We start from the raw sequence: 21,199 nt of genomic DNA, 5'->3' as shown, positions 1-21,199 counted from the left end.
GATAAATCGGTATTGCTGAAGTTTTAATAACTTGAACAAGTCTGCTGCTCTGATCAAATTTTGGTGGCACTCTCATTCCTTGATAGAACCTCATTAATAAAATATTTGACTCTGACTCCACTGCTTCAGCTCATATAATATTTAAGTTTGACTTGGACTCTGATAAAAATATCTACAAAATCAATGCTGGTGCCTCAGTTAGTCATATTTGTTTTATAGCTGTTGGCTGACTGTGACACCCGTAAAGGATGCCGCAGTCACTCAACTGACCCCGAACAAAAAACAGTGGGTCAAGCAGATCAGAGCAGGCTTACCACCTGAACAACACTTAAGGACTGTAATAAACGTCATTTAACATTTGAAGCTTTGAGTAATAAAAAAACCCAGATTTCACTCACACTCTTGTAAGAGAAAAGTAGATCAATAAGATAATGGGGGAGGATTCAATGTCAAATCAATTCGTTTTTTGCCAGTTAAATGCTTTTAATGTGAAACTGCAGTGGTAGAAATTGTTGCATTAGCAGTAATTTCATGTAATGTCTTGTACTGGGTAACACCTGTGTTTTCACAAGTTTATTAACCAGTAGAAAAAAACATCCTCTCTGTGGCTTTCCTTGTTGTTTTCTTTAATTAAAGCCGCCATGTCCAGTTGACATGCTCTATTTCACGGGTGTCGTACATGGCAGGTCATTTTATTGCAACATGATTCTTGGACACTGAGCCAGCTCCTTTTTTCATTCTCTCTCTCCAGCGCATCATTTGACTCCACGGTGCGTCTGTGGGATGTGGAGCGTGGGGTGTGTATCCACACACTGACCCGCCACCAGGAGCCCGTGTACAGCGTGGCCTTCAGTCCGGACGGCAGGCACCTTGCCAGCGGCTCCTTCGACAAGTGTGTCCACATCTGGAACACTCAGGTCTGGAATATTACTCTCAAACTCTAACCACAGACACACTGATCTACATCATACGTACACAAAAGAAGCAAAAACACATAATGTTGCCAACAGTTTCTTATGTGTGTGTGTGTTTGTGTGCGTTTCCTCAGACGGGTGCTTTAGTCCACAGTTACAGAGGGACAGGAGGGATCTTTGAGGTGTGCTGGAACGCAACAGGGGACAAAGTAGGAGCCAGTGCGTCAGATGGATCGGTGAGTTGATCAGAGCAAGCGCGCTGTCACACACATCATAATCACTGCTGATATTAGCAGCCACTCGCACACACTTCAGCCTTTATGTACAACCAGTCCACTGACCCAGTGAGTTTGTGGGTCAGCTGCGTGTATTTAAGGTTTGACCTTTGTGAGCTGACACCATAAAATGCTGGTGGATAAAAGTTAAGTGCTTGGCTTATGACGTGTGTGTCACATAATATTGTTGACTAATGCAGGCAGTGGTGTGTTTTAGGGTGGAAAACAAGGTTGTACAGAAATTCTAACATTTCTAGCATTTCAACACAGCTGTGGAGTGAGCAGACTTATTATAGATTGTTTTTTGTTTTTTTCATTAGTTTTTATTTTTAATTCTTATTTTTGGTAAATTTTAGTTTCAGTTAGTTTCCAGAGTGGATTATCTCTTTTCAGTTTAGTTTTTTTGTTTACATTTTTTAGATTTCGTTTATCTTTTATTAGTTTCAGTTCAGTTTTAGTTTTTCTGCTGTAGTATGGGGACACCCCTTGGTGAAAGCAATGACTCACAGTAATGTAGACCACTGTTTCCCTAACTGAGGGTCCAGACCCCCACTATGGCTCGCCAAAGTTTCAAAGGTGGCCACAAGGCCTGCTTAATTTTAAGTGGCATACAACATTTTCAGAATATATATCCATACACTATTGGCCTATAGCGTAGCATTTCATTCATTTATGTGAAGAAAACAAAATGAAATTGTTATTTTAAAAGTTTGTTGTTGTTTTTTTAAATTTAAGGTATAAAAATACATAATACAGACAGATAGTTGTATAAAAAGCTTGTTCAAACTCATTCTGATGCAATATTCTCAGGTAATAATCTGCTTAAAATGAATCCAAATCACTTGTTTTACACAAGTTTCCTGCAGATATTGTGTTAACTGACAAATTTCCACCCTGGTGAACAATAAAGATATATTCTATTCTATTATAAGATATAATATTATGTGATATTCTAATTGTACAGTCTGCTGGTTGTTCTGTACTGTGATTGTCATACATTGAATATAATAATCCATTAAATATGTCACTTTGTTAGGGGTCATCAGTTTCCTCAATGATAGAAAAGGGTTCCCTTTAAAAAAAAGGTCGGGAATTACCGATGCAAACATCCCAGTCTCAATAAACGCCAAAGGCTCCTCATGCTTCTTTTGTTGGCAAATTTGACCAAATTGTCAAAGATTGAAGCTAAAGATGTGTATTTATATAATTTTCAGTTTTGTAAGTCCACAATATCATTCATTAGTTTTCTTTTTTTCTCATGTCTAGTTTTTAATCTTCATTTCAGATAACTAAAATGTTCTTTCACACCTACTGTCAGTTTATGTTCAGCATTAGTGAACTATAATAACCCTAGGTAACAGTGGGAACTTTAACACTAGACAGTTTTAAACGCAGCCTCAAAAACTAAATGAAAATATAACGGTTGGTTGTAGTGCCATTAGTAAACACTAGATAGAGCCATTAGTATCTGAAAAATGTGTCACTGTTCACAAAACGAGCCATCTATAGGTTGTTAATAACTACAAGCTTGTGATTAACACCACTAACAGTTGCTCTGGAAAATATTTTTTCACATTTTTTAAGTCAAGTCATATTCTAAAAATAAGATATGACTTTTATGACATTTATACTGATAATCAAATGTACTCATATTTTTTGGGTTATCTTTTTACATGTTTAAGGAATACTTCACCTTCAAAATGACAATTTATGTATCAATAACCAATCTCATGATACCTGGAATTTGTGAACAAAACTGTTATTCTCACATACCTCCACAGAAAACGGCAAACATCTTGATTTACTGTATTTATCAGTGGGGGGCCACTAACGCAATTCTGTTTAAAAGCATCTGTTTACAGATTCCCCACCACTTGTTCAATATAATCCAAGTCTCATTTATCCAGTCATTTGCTCAGTGCTTCTCGAACAAATGCATTTTTTACTGAAAATCAAACCCCTTACTTTTTGATTCTGGAGAACACAGATGAGTTTCCCCTCCCAGTTCAGATTTAAATACCAAGGGTTTGTTGTAAAAATGTACACCTTTGGGAAGTAGTGGCCATACCACAGGATAAATGACACTTGCATTATAACGGTGAGTTTGTAACAGATGTTTTGATGTAATTTTGCTGTTGTAAAGTGTGGTCTCCAATAAATCACTAAGTTCACAGTGTTTTGTGGAGTCATATGAGAAAAGCAGTTTTCTTTAACAATTTGACGTAACAGCATGACTTGTTGAAAAACAAATAGTCAGTTTGTCGGTGAAGTATTCCTTTAATACAAGGTTTTCATGCGACATAATTATAAAAGATTAAACTCTTAGAAAGGTTTCCAAGCTGGTGCCAAACACCCAAGAATGCTCCATAAAACCTTTGAGATGTAAAAGTTTGTAGCGTTAACCTGAGGACCGTTTGGCCAAACGCAGCAAGCAGACAAGAAGATATGAGATCAGGGAGGCGACTGCAATGCTCCACCAGTCAGCTGTTTATGGTTGATTAACCAGACGGAAGCCACTGCAGAGTAAAAAGGCTGTAACAGCCCATCTGGATTTTTGACAAGTTACACACGAAGCAGACATGGGGGTTTGACTTATTTTTATCTGATGTGCCTAAAAATGTCCTTTTCTCAAAGACAACCAAGCATTACTCATCAGTGGTTAATCTAATTCCTTTGAGAATACTGGTGCTTCTCAGGGTGTTTTCATGCCTATAACTCTATGTTTGCACACGCAGCAAAAATAGGTGATGGACTTCCTTCCCATTGCCAGTAAAGCTAAGCGAAAGGATGCAGAAGCCTCTGCCATTTTTTTTTCCATTTATGTGTATGATGCTCGACGTCATGTTTTTATATGTATTACTTATCCAGCCTCTCCCTATAACTCAGTGCTAACTCATCTGGAACACTGTTTACTCACTGTTGAAAGAAACTTGTAGTGTCTCAATGCATCTCGCTGGAAAAGTGGCAAAAACAACTGCATCCACTCAGGTGTCCTATGGATATTCCATCATTGCCGATCCGAGCTGGGGCATAATAATACCCAGAACGCAGATTGTTATCTTTACCACTGAGCACAACAGACAGATTTTAGCAAGGTTTTTTGGGAAGTGGTAAAGAGGTTATATTTCTTAACTCATCACTGCAACACAGCACAGTTGAGAAGTATTCACTCATTCAGTCTTTGATGTCTTTTGAATTGTTTTCTTTGAGCTCCTGTAAAGCCTGCTAGATCTCATTTTAAAAATTCTAGTTAAGCCCGATGCAGAGTAATTTAGAACAATGTTCGGGTGCTACTTGGCTCTAATTATTGGTGGCGTCTGAATAATTGTGTGTCCACCCAAGTGTTGGAAACATAATTAATCATCTTCTTGTCTCAAACTTTGTTGTGCAGTTTGAAGGAAATGGGCGTGGGGTGTCCTTGAAAAGTGCTTGAATTTAATGTTTAAGGAGGTATGGGAATCCTGACTATCCTTTATTTTTGTTTTGTCTGCTCTGCTACAAAACATGTTCCATAAGAAGGCTGTAGTGTTTAAGTTTGACGCAGCAGTCCTCTGGCTTTTGTTCTCAACAGTCTGAATCACTGTAGCGTTGCACTAACAGCAACTGGCAATTGATTTGAAGTTTTGAAGTTTTTTAAATTTATTTCTGTAGTCATTTTCAGGCTTAAATGTAACATTGAAGTAGGGCTGGGCAATTAATCGAAATTTAATCAAAACCGACATTCAGAACCTCTAACCGACGTAATCTTGCCCGTGTCGGTTATTTCTGTTTTTTTTTTTGTTTTTTTTTAAAATTCTGTTAATCCTTTACCCACCGAAGTTATCAACTCTCACTCATCTGGCATGAGTCTCATGCTTCTGGGCTCTGTCTCAAGCTCTCTTTCTTTCCTTCTTCTTTTGTTTTTCCTGGCTTTCTTATACAAATTCATACTGTCCAGCTGAATGCCTGAAGGCCAGTTAAAGTCCAGTTAAGACAGCCAGCCGCATTATCCAGGTGTGTTAGTTCAAGATATTGGACTTGGTACTGTTTCAGCTGGACTAACATGTTAACCTGTATTTTGAAAGTCCAGTTAAAGTCGGACTAAACACAATAATTTAACTTTTTCTTTTTCTGTGTGTTAGCTCAGCGCCATCCCATTTTCTGGATGGGACACGGGGGGGGGGGGGTTGTATCTGGAGGTTTTTGTAAATAAACACTGTGAATTAGTCTATAATGTTACACAGAGCTATCATAACTATTTCACCTGGTCTAGAGGAGGGAAATCACAAGATCGACTTTTAATGACAGTTAAAACGCGTGACTCACACTCTCATTTGCAAAATATGAAGCTTTTTGTGTGAAAGGGACAAAAACCTGACGTTACTGATGAGAAATGACGCATCTTTCCTTCTGGTGCCAGTAAGAGTCCTGATGTGGCCGAGACTGAAACTCGCAGCGGAGGAAGTAGCATTGTGCCTGACTGTCTTCCTTCCTCTTTTTCCAGGTTTGCGTATTAGACCTGAGAAAATGACACTCGTCTGGGGGAGCCATGGACCGACTACGAATGTGTACATAGCCAAAATGACTGACTGTCCCTGCCTGTCCGCCACACTGCTGTAGTCCCATCAGATGCCATGGCCCGCCATTACAGCCAAACGGAGCCCCCCCTCCCCCACCCCGTCATATATGTACACACAAGGACCACACCTTTGCCACAGGCAGTTCTTAAGTCGTATATCAGGTCTGTATGGACGCCTGCGGTGCTCTCACAGATCTGCAGGTAGAAACATTTCTCTGTCATCACGCAGTACAAACTTGCCGGACCCGTCACATGTAAACCAAAACACCAGGATTCTTCTCGCTTTCCTCTTTTTATCCTTTGTACCAGAAAGATTTTTTTGTCTTCTGTTGGTGTGTGCATATTGCATATGTCAGCATTTGGTGTCCTGTGGACATTGTTGTTTTGACTTTGGATTTTACTGATATCCGCGGGTTTTATATTCCATGTGGGCTGGGAGAGAAGGGGAGGGGGGGGTCTTTTACAATGGGTGTTTATTGGGAGATCCAGTCATCCACCTCTTGGCAGTCTTTAAGGTTCAGAAATGCAGATGTATACTAGCTTAGAAGATAAAAATGGTTTATAATGTTGTTTACTCTATTTTTATCCAATAGGTTTGATCCATTTTGTTTTTTAACAAAGTATAAAGCAGTTATCAAAGACCGAACTGTCCTTTGTTTTTGCAACTTTTATCCTCAGAAATGGTTTTCAGGTGTTCACAATTCATCAGGTTAACATATAGAGCTCTAAAGAATTCAAAACCTCCAGGCTGAGAGATAATCTTCGTATCTGTTTAACGTTATGTCGATCCCATGTTCTAAAGACATCAGTGCTGATGTGCAGTCGGCTTCAGGTTTTCCATCGCTGATCTCATCCCCGATTTATGTCTTCAGCTCAGACTGCAGCTGTGCTTTTGTGTCCTCAGTGAGGTTACGCGGCGAGGGGATAGCTCGCTTTCTGGTGCTGTTAAAGCTTCTGTGGGAGAAAGAGAGATACAGAAAAACAGGCCTATAGCTGCTTGCATCCATCTGATGATAAATAGTCGTAATTGTTCTGTTTCCTCAATAAATGGTTTGTTGCTTACTAATGCTGAATGATAATCAGACTAAGTCGTTCTAATTATGTCCTGTTTCCCCTGCTCGGGTCATTAAAAATCAGGACATCATCTTGAGTATCATTTCCTGGCTGGAATTCATATCACAGTTTGTCATGTCGAGCAGTCGTTAGAAGCGTCTTTAAGGCTAACTGTGTAGGATTTAGGGGGCAATATTGGCAGAAATTAAATATAATAAGTATGTTTTCTCAATTGTTTTATAACCTGGAAATAAGAAGTGTTGTATTTTTGTTCTTTTAAAATGAGCCGTTTAGATCTACATGGGGAGTGGGTCCTCATCCACGGAGACGCCCATGTTGCACCTCCATGTTTCTACAGTAACAAACATAACAGTGGCTCTAGATAGAGCCAATTGCATTTTTTGTTAGCAGCCCCTCCGCGACCAGGGTGTCGGAAAAGGAAGATTTTTTTTTCTACACGAAACTGCTTTATTCAGTGTGGTTTGTTTTTTTTTTTAACAAAAATATAAAACTGGATCAGTTTGTTTTGGAGAGGAAACCTCCAGAACATCTGAATCTTACATTATGAGAGATAAAAAATGTGCATACAGCAGGCGCAAGACCAGCGACCTGGCTCTGATGAGCCAAACAGCCTCAGAGAAACCCTGGTTTGTTACGAGAAACTGCTTTATTCAGTGTTTTTTTTTTTTTTTTACCCTAATAAATAACCCGATCTGTTTGTTTTGGAGAGGAAGAGACCTCTGGGATTAATTTTGCTCCCGGTAAAAACCTGAAAAATGAACACTGAAATAATTCAGACCGGGAAAAGTTTCATCTGGTTGCAATCTGTAGTCCTCCCCACTAGATGTCACTAAATCCCCCTAAATCTTATACACAAAACGTCCTGACTCTTATTCTGTAATGTGTGCAGCTTTCATGTTCAGAAAGTACACACTACAGTCCCTCTGCTTTGGTTTGTCATTACCCAGTGTTAACACACACACACACACACACACACACACTATGGAGACGGGCTGCGTTCAGGCCTATGCATGGATAGACAGCGCTTTTGTTTGTAGTGTTCAGAGTTGGCATTTTGAGGCAAGTCTGTGCTTGTAACATGACTTGATGTAACATGGTATCTGCATATAATATATATATATATATATATATAAATATATATCTGTGCTATCACAGGGAACTCTTTTGTATGCCACTCGTATGCTAAGAGTGGATTTTAAAGTTACTCTTTGAAAACGCTTGAAATACAGTATGTGATGTTGCACATCACAAGGGGTCGTAACCATGAGGAATGGTTTTTTATAAAATACCATTAAACAGTCATAGAAAGAAAAAAAAAAGCGGCCCTTTGAAGGGTTTTTTTTTCCTGCACTTTAGACTAAAAATGGAGAAACAGGGAGGTGTGTTTATTGAAGCCGTTGTAAACACATCTAATCAGAATGCTCTTAAAGATGAATCGTTATGGAAAGTGTGCAGTGGGTGAATAAGGGTTAACAGTGTCCTATACGACTCCTTGGGGTACGTCAAAGTCGAACCAAGCCAACTTCATGGCATTCCAGGTCTCATCTCGCAGCCATAACTAACAGCTAACGGCTTGATAGACACACACACACACACACACACACGCACATACATAATCAGGACATTTCAGAGGTTTTGCTCAGAATGTTACTTGTTTTGAAAAATTTTGTACTGAAGCTAAAGACTATTTTAAAGTTTGCTTTTAATACAGCGATTGGACTGTACCACAAAGACACTATTTCAAATGATGTCTATGACAGTGGAATGGTATTTTATAATGTTTTGTTTTTAGATGATAAGCTTTTTACACTGCATTTAAGTGTGTTTGCTATCTTTTGTTCCTACCGAAAGTACTAACGTTAATTCTATCTTTGCTATGTCGGAGAGCCCTCGAAGGTTTTGTACTTGTCAAAACTTTTGTAATTCTGATTTATTTGTAGCTACATACACAAAATGAACAAAAATAAGAAAAAATCTGGATTTAATTGTCGTATTATAACACAGAACATGTAAATACCAATTTGCAGATTTCTTTTTGTTGTGTTGTCTTTGCCCTCACCTACATCGTACTCTCTTTCTCTCTCACTCACATGGTTGCAGTCTGCAGCCTCCTGATCTGACTGTTGTAATATCATTCAGATTTCAAGGTCTAGAATAAAATCTATTTTGATAATATCAACGTGTTTGCCTTTAATCTCCACACCGCTGCAATAAAAAATATTTCCTTATTGAAGTAGTTCCTGAGTTAATATCATTATGTGGGGGAAGCAGAAACCAACAAATGCTGTGTGTGATGTAAACAAAAGAACCGAAACATGACTTTGCACTAATTGAATATCTATTAAATATTTCAAAAATGTTTGAGGCACTTATAAAACAATGTTTCCTTGAGCAGTGTTTCTTGAATGTGTACAAGTAACCCAAGGGGCAGAGGTGTGGACTCGAATCATGTGACTTGGACTAGAATCAGACACAAGTCACAAATTTTATTTTTTAGATTTGAGTTGAGTTTTTTGTAAATTTATTATGTATTATTACTCAGCTGTTAACATATCATTACATTTGCAGAAGAGCACAATGTGACTTACCTCTCTTGGACTGCAACCTTGCCGTGCTGGAGAGGCTTGTGTACTCCAGTGACCCTGAGAGCTCTGCCAGAGGGGGCTCTATACCCCTGGCAGGTTCAACCAAACTGGATAGGTCGAGGGGGAGGAGGCACACAAATGCAGTCCCTGGTCCCCCAGGTTGGGGGTTGGGCGTGGGGCCACAACTACCCCACCCTGTAAAAAAAGAGTGAGTTATGAAAACGTTGACAAATGAAAACCAATTCACAATTCTGGTTCAAGAAGGTGCCCCAGCGATGGGGATTATGACTCTTCACAGCCAAACCTGTAAGGGAGCTGGGAAGCTGACACACCTTCTGATGCCAAGGAAATCCATCCATATGGGGACACCAAATATTCGAACCATGCTCAAAGCTGGTAAGGATGCCGTACTTGCCAAAGAAGTGCGCTACAACCTCTAAGTCAGGGGCTTGGCAGAAACAAGATGGCCAAAGTCGGGAGAGGTCAAATTGGCCAGTGGGCAATCCATTATATAACATAACTGTGTTAAACTGCATTTTATGTAAGGGTAAATATTCCTATTTTCAGTACAATTGTTAACTGCTGTAATCCGTCATCAAACACAATTAAATTTGTGATTTTTGTTCACTGAGCAGTGAGTTAGTTTTGATACTGAAAGACCATTGCTGTATAATAATAACTAGACACCAAACCCAGAGATGGCACCTATTCAGTCCAGTTAGGACCGCTCACCTGGCCTTTTAGCCTCTGGGATTACTTCTTGCAACATGTGGCCCACTAAAAATGTGCAGTAGTGTTTCTCCCACTGGCCCCGCCCATGCACGGCTCATAGACTTTAAATTGCTAAGACGTCACAGATTTTTAAATCCCTTTTGTCAGCTTGAGGGCTCAATCAGCCCATCACTGCAACAATCAGATTTCTAGAGAACGTTCTAGTTCACTTTTACTGTGTCAGTTTAATTCATGTGTAGCTATGACAGCGAGAGAAGTTTTTTATTTTAGCGGTGACATCATAGTCATTAACAGCCAATCACAGAGCTCGCCGCGCAAAGAGGTGAAAGACTTGATTGATTTAATAGTTGTTTTTTTAAAGAAAAGATGTAAAAAAAAAAAAAAAAAAAAAAGAGCAGATTTCTATGAACTGATTAAAAACCCCAGAACAGAAAGACATAACTGACCTTGTTTGCAGTTGGAGGTGTCTTGTCAACAGTTTTACAGATGTGTCTTTTACACTGGTTTTAAGGGGAAAATGCTTTATGAGCTGCAGGGGATTTTTTGCTGCCATTCTGTGGCGTTCCTCAGGGACCATGGGGATTGGCTTGCATTTGGAGCCAGCCTCAAGTGGCCATTTGAGGAACTGCAGCCAAGTATTGGCACTTCCACTTTGGGTTCATTTTCCAGCCCCGGAGGTTGCAGCTTGTGGTTATCATGGGTATGTAAGTATTGCATTTTGTGCGTGTTGTCTTGCTGATGTTAACATTCAGCTGAAAGCACTGCTGTGCCTTAGTCCAGCATCTCAGAGCTGCTGGCAGTGCTGCAGACTCTTGTTCAAATTATGTGAGAGAGGAAACAACCACCTCCTCTGCTGCTGTACCAAAAACTTCAACTATTCAACTAGAATAGAGGTACTTTCACAGTAGCAGCCTTATTGAAGGTCATTTAGATTATAAAGCACTTAGAGGAGATATTAGACAGGAGTTTGTCCTCTCATTTTCACCAGGTTTTCCACTTAACCTTTGCCTTTACTGCTGCGTGTGTCTGCCTCTGTTCTGACAGTCTGCGTGGGCATGCTAGAAATAAAAAGTGTGCTGTTACTTTGGTTTTTCGAGAAGCAAATCTATCACAGGAAAATGAGAGGCCACTGCACGCAGAAAAATCACAGTGACCAGATGAGTTTGCACAATCCTGTTCTGCATCTCAGAATTAAATTTAATCATACATTTTCCCTTCAGCATTTTCCACAAAGTATATAAGATACAACAAAGTATTCAATGATTAAAAATAGTGTCTTCAGTTTTTTTTATCTCGTTTTACCTCAAATAAAATGTCTGGGTTTGGGCATAATAATGACTGCCCAACCTCTGGACCTCTACTTGCTGAGTAAGTGAAATAAGCATAAACACACACTGCCCTGCTTTGACTAACACTACATCCTCTTTTAAGTATTCATAGTCAAAACATGTATTGTGGCTGTTTCAACATAGTGAAATGGGTGTGTTTAGAACCCAGATGCAGTACGCCAAAACTCAGCGATAGTTGGTAATGACTTTTATTTAAACCAACACAACCGAAGAACAGCCCACAGATATTCAGTTCGTTCTTCAGGCAGTGAGCCCAAACAATGTCTCTGGGAATCCCACGAAGAGAAGACACGAAGCTCGAACCTACTGTGGCTGGAGAGCAGGAAACCCCGTAGCTCGACGAGCCGACAACACGTGTGGGAACGTTGTCGGGGATTGCGCTGAAGACTGGCTGGGGACAGGCAGGAGAACTCCTCGGACCCGTCCTATCCAACGTTGTCGCCGTCGTCATCAGAAGGAGGACCAACCCTCAGCAGCGAAGCGGGACCCTCCGGGAAGGACCCCACACCAGACGGCCCAGGAACTGGAGAAGGGGGACGAGCAGAGGCGGAGGACCCTTGACCAGGAACGGCACGGGAGGGCTGATCCGGATGGAGACGGTGAAACTCCTCAATGAGCTGGCCATCCAGGATCTGCCGAGCCGGGACCCAGGACCGCTCCTCCGGACCGTATCCTTCCCAATCCACAAGGTATTGGAGACCCCTGTCGTGGCGCCTGGAACGAAGAAGTCGGCGCACCATGTAAGCAGGCGCGCCCTCGATGAGTCGAGGAGGCGGAGGCGGCTGAGAGGCTGGCTGCAGGGGGCTCTCCCGGACCGGCTTGACCCTGGAGACGTGGAACGTGGGCTGGATCCTCATGGTGCGATGCAATTTTAATCGAACCGCCACAGGGTTGATGACCTTCTCGACGGGGAACGGACCGTTAAACTCTGGAGCCAGCTTACGGGAATCCACCTTCAGCGGGAGATCTTTGGTGGAAAGCCAGACCCTCTGGCCCACCTGGTAGGAGGGGGCCTGGGAGCGGCGACGATTAGCCGCGGAGGTGTAGCGACCCGCAGCCCGTAGCAGCGTGGATCTGGCTCGTGTCCAGGTTTGGCGGCAGCGACGGATGTAATCTTCCACCGAAGGGTAGGCCGTCTCCTTCTCTTAAGCAGGAAACAGAGGAAGCTGGTAACCATACGCGCACTGGAAGGGAGAAAGTCCAGTGGCGGAATTCAGGAGGGTGTTATGGGCGAATTCCACCCACAGGAGCTGCGATGACCAGGAGGCAGGGTGAGTAGAGGCCATGCAACGTAGCGCCGTCTCCATCTCCTGGTTCACCCCAAGGGATACCCCAAGGACAGACTGGTGGACGCCCCCAGGAGCTGACAGAACTCTCTCCAAAACGCCGAAGTGAACTGAGGACCCCGATCTGAGACCACATCAGAAGGGATGCCGTGCAACCGGACCACATGCTCCAGTAGCAATCCCGCGGTCTCTTTGGCTGAGGGGAGCTTGGGTAGGGGCACAAAATGTGCCATTTTGCTGAACCGGTCTACCACTGTCAGGATAGTGGTGTTGCCACCCGACAGTGGCAGACTGGTAATGAAGTCCAGAGCGATGTGGGACCAGGGGCGATGAGGAACAGGACGTGGGTGCAGATGGCCGGCAGGAGCTTGGCGAGGGGTCTTGCATTGATTACAGACAGGACAGGAATTCACAAAGTCTTTGGTGTCGTCGGCCAATGTGGGCCACCAGCTCCGTCGCTGCAGGACCTCTCTGGTGCGAGTGATCCCAGGGTGACAGGTAAGACGAGAAGCGTGGGCCCACTGTAACACCTCCGACCTGAACTCTTCGGGGACGAACAGGCGGTTCTGAGGACAGGAACTGGGACCCGGCTGTTCCTCCAACGCTGACATAATGCGTTCCTCAATCTCCCAGGTAAGGGCTGCCAGGAGACGAGATGCAGGAAGAATGCTGTCAGGGAGGGGTGAGGCCTCTTCCTCCTCCAGGAACTGGCGAGACAGAGCGTCGGGCTTAATGTTGCGAGAGCCTGGACGATATGAGAGGGTGAAAGAGAAGCGAGCGAAGAACAGGGCCCAACGAGCTTGGCGAGAATTGAGTCTCTTGGCAATTCGGATGTACTCCAGGTTTTTGTGGTCTGTCCAGACGAGGAAGGGTACCTTGGTGCCCTCCAACCAATGGCGCCACTCCTCCAGCGCCAGCTTGACCGCCAGTAACTCGCGATTGCCGATGTCGTAGTTGCGCTCTGCTGGTGAAAGCCGTCGGGAGAAGAAAGCACATGGGTGCAGCTTCCCATCGTCAGCCGAGCGTTGGGAGAGGACAGCTCCCACTCCCACATCCCACTCCACCACGAACTGTCCTTCGGGGTCGGGAATGAGGAGAATGGGAGCAGAGCTGAAGTACCCCTTGAGGTGTTGGAAGGCGTTGTCGGCTGCAGGAGACCAGCGGAATCGAACCTTGGACGAGGTTAGTGCTGTGAGGGGGGCTGCCACCGTGCTGTACCCACAAATAAATCTTCTGTAAAAGTTGGCAAACCCCAGGAAACGTTGCAACTGTTTGCGCGAATCTGGAACAGGCCATGAGGTCACGGCGGAGACTTTAGCAGGATCCATCTCCATGCGATTGTGACCGATGATGTATCCAAGGAAGGAGACAGAAGATGCATGGAAGTCACATTTCTCCGCCTTTACAAACAGGGAGTTCTTGAGGAGGAGCTGCAGAATCGTCTGAACGTGATGGACGTGTTCTTGTCTGGACCGGGAAAATATCAGAATGTCGTCCAGATAAACAAACACAAACTTGCTAAGAAGTCTCTGAGAACGTCGTTAATTAGGGACTGGAAGACTGCGAGAGCATTGGTGAGCCCGAAAGGCATCACCAAATACTCATAGTGTCCAGTGGGAGTGTTGAAGGCCGTCTTCCACTCGTCCCCCTCTCGGATACGGACCAGGTGGTAAGCGTTGCGAAGGTCTAGCTTGGTAAAGATGGTTGCCCCTTGTAACAGTTCAAACGCTGATGCTATGAGGGGGAGGGGGTAACAATTCTTGACGGTGATGTCGTTCAACCCCCTATAGTCAATGCAGGGCCGTAGAGAACCATCTTTTTTCCCCACAAAGAAGAAGCCGGCCCCGGCAGGAGACGAGGATGGCCGGATTATACCGCTAGCCAAAGAGTCTTTTATGTAGGTGTCCATGGCCTCTCTCTCAGGTGCAGATAGAGAGTAGAGACAGCCTTTAGGAGGGGCAGCTCCGGGAAGGAGATCAATGGCGCAGTCATAGGAACGGTGGGGAGGCAGAGAGGTGGCCCTGGACTTGTTAAACACCTCCCTGTAGTCGTGGTACTCCGTGGGTACCCCGGAGAGATCTGGGGTGGCACAGGAATGGGCGAGCGATATGGGTGTTGGAGTCAGCTGGGTCCATGTTTGGCCAGATTGTACTGAAACGGGTGTGTTTAGAACCTAGATGCAGTACGCCAAAACTCAGCGATAGTTGGTAATGACTTTTATTTAAACCAACACAAACGAAGAACAGCCCACAGATATTCAGTTCGTTCTTCAGGCAGTGAGCCCAAATAATGTCTCTGGGAATCCCACGAAGAGAAGACACGAAGCTCGAACCTACTGTGGCTGGAGAGCAGGAAACCCCGTAGCTCGACGAGCCGACAACACGTGTGGGAACGTTGTCGGGGATTGCGCTGAAGACTGGTCGGGGACAGGCAGGAGATCCGTAACCGGGAAAACAGTCCGAAGAAACAGCAGTACCGTCGAGGAGCAGACAGGAGGATCTTCGAGGTCGAGCGGTGAGGTCTTTGCCAGTGGAGCCATCAGATTTCCAGAACGCTGAATCAGAGCACGTGGTCGGGGACAGAAGGCAGGTAGGTACACGGAGAGGCAGGCGAAGAGAGCTGGTCGGGAACAGGCTGGGTCGGCACCGGGAAATCAGGCAGGTAAACGCTGGAGAGTCGTGCATAATAGCAGAGGAACAATCTGGCAGTGAGTGAACGTGTTGGAGTGTCTTAAATACTGGACTGATTGGTGATGAGCTGCAGCTGTGGGCGTGGCTGGCAGGTAGAGCATGTCAGTGAGGTGAGTGGAAAAATACTGGCAGTGAAGGGGAGGAGGAGAATGCAGGAACCATTGCATAATAGCAGAGGAACAATCTGGCAGTGAGTGAACGTGTTGGAGTGTCTTAAATACTGGACTGATTGGTGATGAGCTGCAGCTGTGGGCGTGGCTGGCAGGTAGAGCATGTCAGTGAGGTGAGTGGAAAAATACTGGCAGTGAAGGGGAGGAGGAGAATGCAGGAACCATGACACATAGACAAGGTTCATTGCTCCCTGATTTACATATCATTTCTTTTTTGGAGCAGGAGCAGTGTATGTCTTTTGTTGTCTAACTGTTGCAGCCATCAAGGAAACAGTCTGAGGAAAAACAAAGAGGGAATTTCAAAATGACTAACTTTGGGAAATACGCAGATGAGCTGAGTCACTGACCTCTAATGAACTTTAGATCACATTTTTACACAGAAGGCTGTGTGTGATTTTGTCTCATCTCTTACTTTACATCAAAGTTGCACAAGAAAGGGATCATTTCACAGCCAGTATGGAGAGGGTGAATCATAACAGCAACCAATTAGCCTTTCCACATACATCATGTTACTATTGTATCGAGATAGAAAATAAATAAATCCAGAACCATCTTTATTTGTACAAGAAAGACAATTATGATCAGCAACTTAGGCAAGTGTGAGTGTGTGCCAAAGTGTGCACAAGCTTCACATACCTCTCCTTTTACACATTCTTTGAAAAATCCCATGATGCATTAGTCATTCACTTAGCAGGACCTGACTGAGTTGTATTCTCCTACATCTGTGACCTCCTGACAAGCATTTCCACTAATCAGGTCATTCAGTGTATTTTTAGATATCTAATGTACCAGTCGGTTGTCAAACTCTCAGATGAAATTCAGCTGCACTGCATGAGGTTTGACTGTTTACAGACTGTTTGTATATTTCTGTCCACCCTGAATGGAAATAAAGAGTAAACAGACCACCACCAACATATTTTGGTGCACTTCTGTGTGTGTACATATATACGCTGACCTATCTGTAGCCACATAAGGGCATGCAAATGCCTTAACAAGGATGACTCGGCCATGTTATGGTCAAAATAAGAGTACGGGTAAATGTCGGTCTGTATAAAACCAGAAACATCACACAGTGAATCAGATTAAAAGCGTTAACCACAAACCACTAAGAACCACTACAAGATATATGGGAGTAATGTCATCTAGAGCAGAAAATAAGCTCATGTTACCTCTGTGTGTGTTAAAGTCTCATGTGAACGTCTGTGTGTGATGTGTATCATAGTAACGAGCGAATCACCGCCGCCCTACACTGACCTCATACGGCCGTTACCACTGATACTGGAACGGCTTGATAGCAGAAAATTAGCGGCCAAGAAGCAAACTCCAAGGTTGATGAAGCCAGTGCAGAGAATCAAAATCAAACACTCGCTTGAGGCTGGCTCCAAAAAAAATCCCAAACCCCCATCTCAAATTGCCCATAAAATCCAAGATGGTGATGACCAATATGACAAAGTCGAGGCTTCAAAACAGCAATTCACAAACTGATAGGCGTTGTCATGGTACATATATTATTAATACAGTCTGCATTAGCACACACCCTCTGGTTCCCTCGAAGTTAACCCCATAAGCTCTGTCAGCACTGTTGCTGTTGTTAGCACTGTTTATTGACTTAGCACTGTTAGCTGCCAGCTGTCAACTCCATGTTGAGAACTTTTTTGCAGACAGTCCCGCCCCAGACTCTGAATCATAGATCTGAATGACAGCTACTTCAAGTAACAGTTGTGAATTAACAAAATCAGTTATCACAATAAATTACAACGCTTTGTTTTACAATTCCCAAAACAGTCTGAAATGTCCTGGAAAATAACTAATACCCAAAGTCTCACAGAGGTTTCTGGAAACAAATTTTCCATGTGGTACTAATTGTTATTGTTAATATCATTCTTTTTTTACGATTATTTTTCGGGTGTTTTGCCTTTATTTGAAAGGGAAGTATGTAAGCGTGAAAGGGGGAGAGAGAGGGGATGACATGTAGGAAAGGGTCGCAAGCTGAAAGTGAACACAGGGCCACTGCAGCAACGACATAAACTTTGTACTTGGGGTGCTGTTTGGTAGTAGTTATTTTGAAAATGGAGTTAGTTATCAAGTGGTACACTTCTGATTACACTCATTGGGATGGCTGTGGCTCAGGTGGTAGTGTGGGTTGTCTTTGGCGGTTTGATCCCAGCTGACATAATGTGTGTGTGTGTGTCTTGCCTAAAATGCCTAAAATTAATACAGCTAATTTTTGGGTTTTTTTTTTACAGGAACTTTCATTTTCAGTTATTTTCCAGGAACCAACATTTCTGGCTACACCCATCTGTACTTTTATTTCATCTTCAAACAGAGCATGAGAGCTGTAAGGTAATCATGAATATGCTGTTAAAAATTTAAAGGAACAGTACATATTTTTCCTCTAACCTGTAGATGCATGCAGTTGGCGGGTGTAATTGGTGTAGTTAGGTAGAAAAAAAATATTTCCTACATTAAACTGCTCACAACAAGATTATCTTTAGTAACCGGGTCATGATTTCTGGAAAGAGACATTTTTGGCATTTTAGCACCACAAGATAAGTGCCATTTAGTTCCATTGTACTGAAGAGAAGTCAGACATCGCTACGGTCGATGTCTCCAACACTCTGCAACTCACACCAAAACAATCTAGATTAATAAATAGCACCACAGGTAAGAGGAAAAATATGTGTTTTTTGTTTATGGTCATACTGTACAGGTACATGCCATGTACTGGTACATATATGAACCAGTTAACTGTTGAATCTCCTTACCCTCTCTTTGGTGTGTTATACAACAGTCTAGAGATGAATAAGCAAATTTGCACATTTCCATTTTCTGACAGCTTCACAGGCTCCATCTCCAAACAACAAAAACAAATGGATGATTCTATGAATAACCTGATAAACAAAAAAGACCCTTGTTTGTTGTTTGGTTTAGAGATTCGAAAGAATTTCACATGAACAGGGATATTGCAAGGAGCACATTTTGTTCAGAATAATTACAGTCAGATATTCATTCCACCTTTTGGGTGTCACCAAAGCAGAGCACAGAGGGCAGGCCTTCTCTCATCTTTTCCTCCCTCCCTCTCTCTCTCTCTCTACACCCACCTACACAGCCTGCAGACCACCCCCACACTGACAGAGGAGAGGGAGGATGGGAGGAGATAGAGAAGAACCAAGTCAACCGGCATTAACTATTAACTTAACAGACTACAAATCCAGAGGGCAGAGGAAGGATCCCTCACAGATATTCTCACACGAGAGGGTTTAACTGTTTAACGAGGGATTGGTGTCTCCTCCTGACAGGCTGTCATCTCAAGGAAAAGTAAACTTCAAGCAGAGAGGAGGATCTGTGCAGAGGAAGACTCAGAGAGGACTGTTGATTGGATTCACACACACACACACATATATATATGTATGTATATATATATATATTTACAGGTGAGTGATCAGTTTGATTGATGGTGTTCCTCTCTCTCTCTCCCTCCCTCCCTCTGTGTCTTTCAAATCTATTTATAAAATTTGTGACTTTTGAAATATGCAAGTGGTGTGGTTGACTTTCACGGCGCTTGTTTTAGATGCAGCTGATACAGAGGAGCTGGGATCAACACTTGTGTTTGCATTCGGTGTAGCTCAGTGTACAGTGTAGCACAGCGCTGGGAGAGCCTGAGTGGCAGCCGAACACCCTTTTGAACAGGACATGATAGTGGCAACACCTTCAGTCAATAATATAAAGAGACTACATTCTCACATGTAAACATTGTGCATTGAAGCCATTACTAAACCACAGAACTTACTATTAAATAACCATCTAAGAAAAACTATGTGAAATATTGAAAAAAAAAGGGAAAAATTCTAAGTGATAAATAGTGACACGCAGCATTTTCTGGAAGGAGTCCATAGTCATTACATAGTCACATTGTTGGCTGATGACACTCAGCACCTGTCACATGAGCCTTGACTCTTTCGACAGTTCGGTTTGCTAACTATTATGTTTTATGATTTTATTCTTGAGCAGTCATAGTCCGCACACATACATAGAGTCTGGTATATGTTTTGCAGTTTTAGGGAAGTTGGCATTTCTTCGCATGATGACACATAATCATGCAAATCATAGTGTTATGTCAGTAAAGACTGATTAAAAATGTGGTGAATATGATGTATGAAAGTAAGCAGGTAAAAAAAAGAGGTGTGCTGTGGGCCTGGAGAGCTGGACATACCTCATCCTTAAAGGGCCGGCTCTCCCAAATAATATCTATGGTGTATCTAGCAATGCAGTCGTGGGATGAGTATCTCTGGATCTCCGCCACAACCTCCATAAAAAGTAGTGAATGAACTTTCTGTGCTGAAAGAGTTCAAAAAATCAAAAGACACTTATTTTTCCAGAAAAAAATGTCTCTGTCTTTAGCTATGGATGATAACAATGTCTTTGTCTCTAGCTGTGGATGATTTTTATTAGATTTACTTTCTATCGAAGATACAGCCCCCCAGAAAGTGGTTTACATGTTCTGCAAATTATTAACAGGGAGATTATTTCTAGAAAAAAGTTGTTCGTCTTAGTCTTCTTTGTCCAGCCTATTTCTCCAATAAATACTTGAGCTAAATATTACATCAAATGAGATTTTGACCATTTTCTCATTATTCTTACACTCAGCCTTTGTTTTGTCTCAGTCCATTCCTAATTTAAGATCTTAAAATGCTCTTTTTCCTCTCACTGCTCTGACCTTTATTTGAGATAACAGCAAGATCCAGAAGAAAAATTGATTGGCTTAAAATGAGCCAAATTCAGAATTATGCCTCAACTCTGTATATTGTATCTGTTCTCAGAGTTGAGAAACCTCGGAGAAGCCTATGAGCACAGCTAAAAAACTCCTGATGACTTATATGTTTGCTCGTTTTTTCTCTTACTGGGAGGTTTAGGAGAAACCAGTCAGAATATGTAATCTCCAAATAAGAAGCTTATTTATATCTGATGAGACAAAAAAAGAGACTTGTAAGCAGCAGAATTATCCTCTGGGTGGAGTAAAGGCAGAAAACGATCAAAACTTGCACATAAGAATTCAAAACTATCTGCAACCCAGGGGCATAGGTATTGTTTCAACAATGTATGAGACGCATATGAAACGGGTGATTCTGGGGTCCTCAGCCACAAAATTTTGAGTGTCAATACCTATTATTAATGCATTCTAGTTTTTATGCACTACTTTATGGTGTAAATGTCTATAATTTTGTGACTATAAAAGTTCTTTACTATATCTAGGCCTCTCTCGGTCCAAGAGAACTAAATTCGCCCACAAGCAGGTCTAAAGCTCATTAATTAAATAAAAAAAATCACACATTGTGGTTTTACAGACTGAACTTAGTTACTCAAAAATAAAATATTTCCAAAAATGTCAAAGTATATTCCTTTTATCTGGATATATTTTCTAAGTAACATCAAATGGTTACTAGGAAGCAGTTCATAGTTTGAGCTTTTGTTAACAGTAACTTATTCTACTTACTATTATTACTATTTTCCGAAAATGTCACTATCTAGCTGGAAAGATAACAGACAAAATATCTTTTCCTGCTGA

The 21,199-nt window shown here is 42.4% G+C and overlaps 1 protein-coding gene across 2 annotated transcripts in view; it reads left to right on the top strand.

Annotated features, from left to right (window-relative positions):
* Positions 1–6,187, top strand: part of tbl1xr1b (tbl1x receptor 1b) — a 29,483-nt gene extending 23,296 nt beyond the window's left edge. For both annotated transcript variants that reach the window (XM_042497764.1, XM_042497765.1), the window contains exons 14-16: positions 752–917; positions 1,049–1,150; positions 5,673–6,187. In XM_042497764.1, the coding sequence (XP_042353698.1) occupies positions 752–917; positions 1,049–1,150; positions 5,673–5,699 (295 nt within the window). In that variant the 3' untranslated portion in view covers positions 5,700–6,187. The remainder of the gene's footprint in view (positions 1–751; positions 918–1,048; positions 1,151–5,672) is intronic.
* Positions 6,188–21,199: the final 15,012 nt, after the last annotated feature.

Source organism: Plectropomus leopardus, chromosome 12 (assembly GCF_008729295.1).
Source record: "Plectropomus leopardus isolate mb chromosome 12, YSFRI_Pleo_2.0, whole genome shotgun sequence".
NCBI classification, from domain to species: Eukaryota; Metazoa; Chordata; class Actinopteri; order Perciformes; family Serranidae; genus Plectropomus; species Plectropomus leopardus.
Note: the sequence above shows the minus strand (reverse complement) of the source record. Positions and strands in the feature narration are given on the sequence as shown.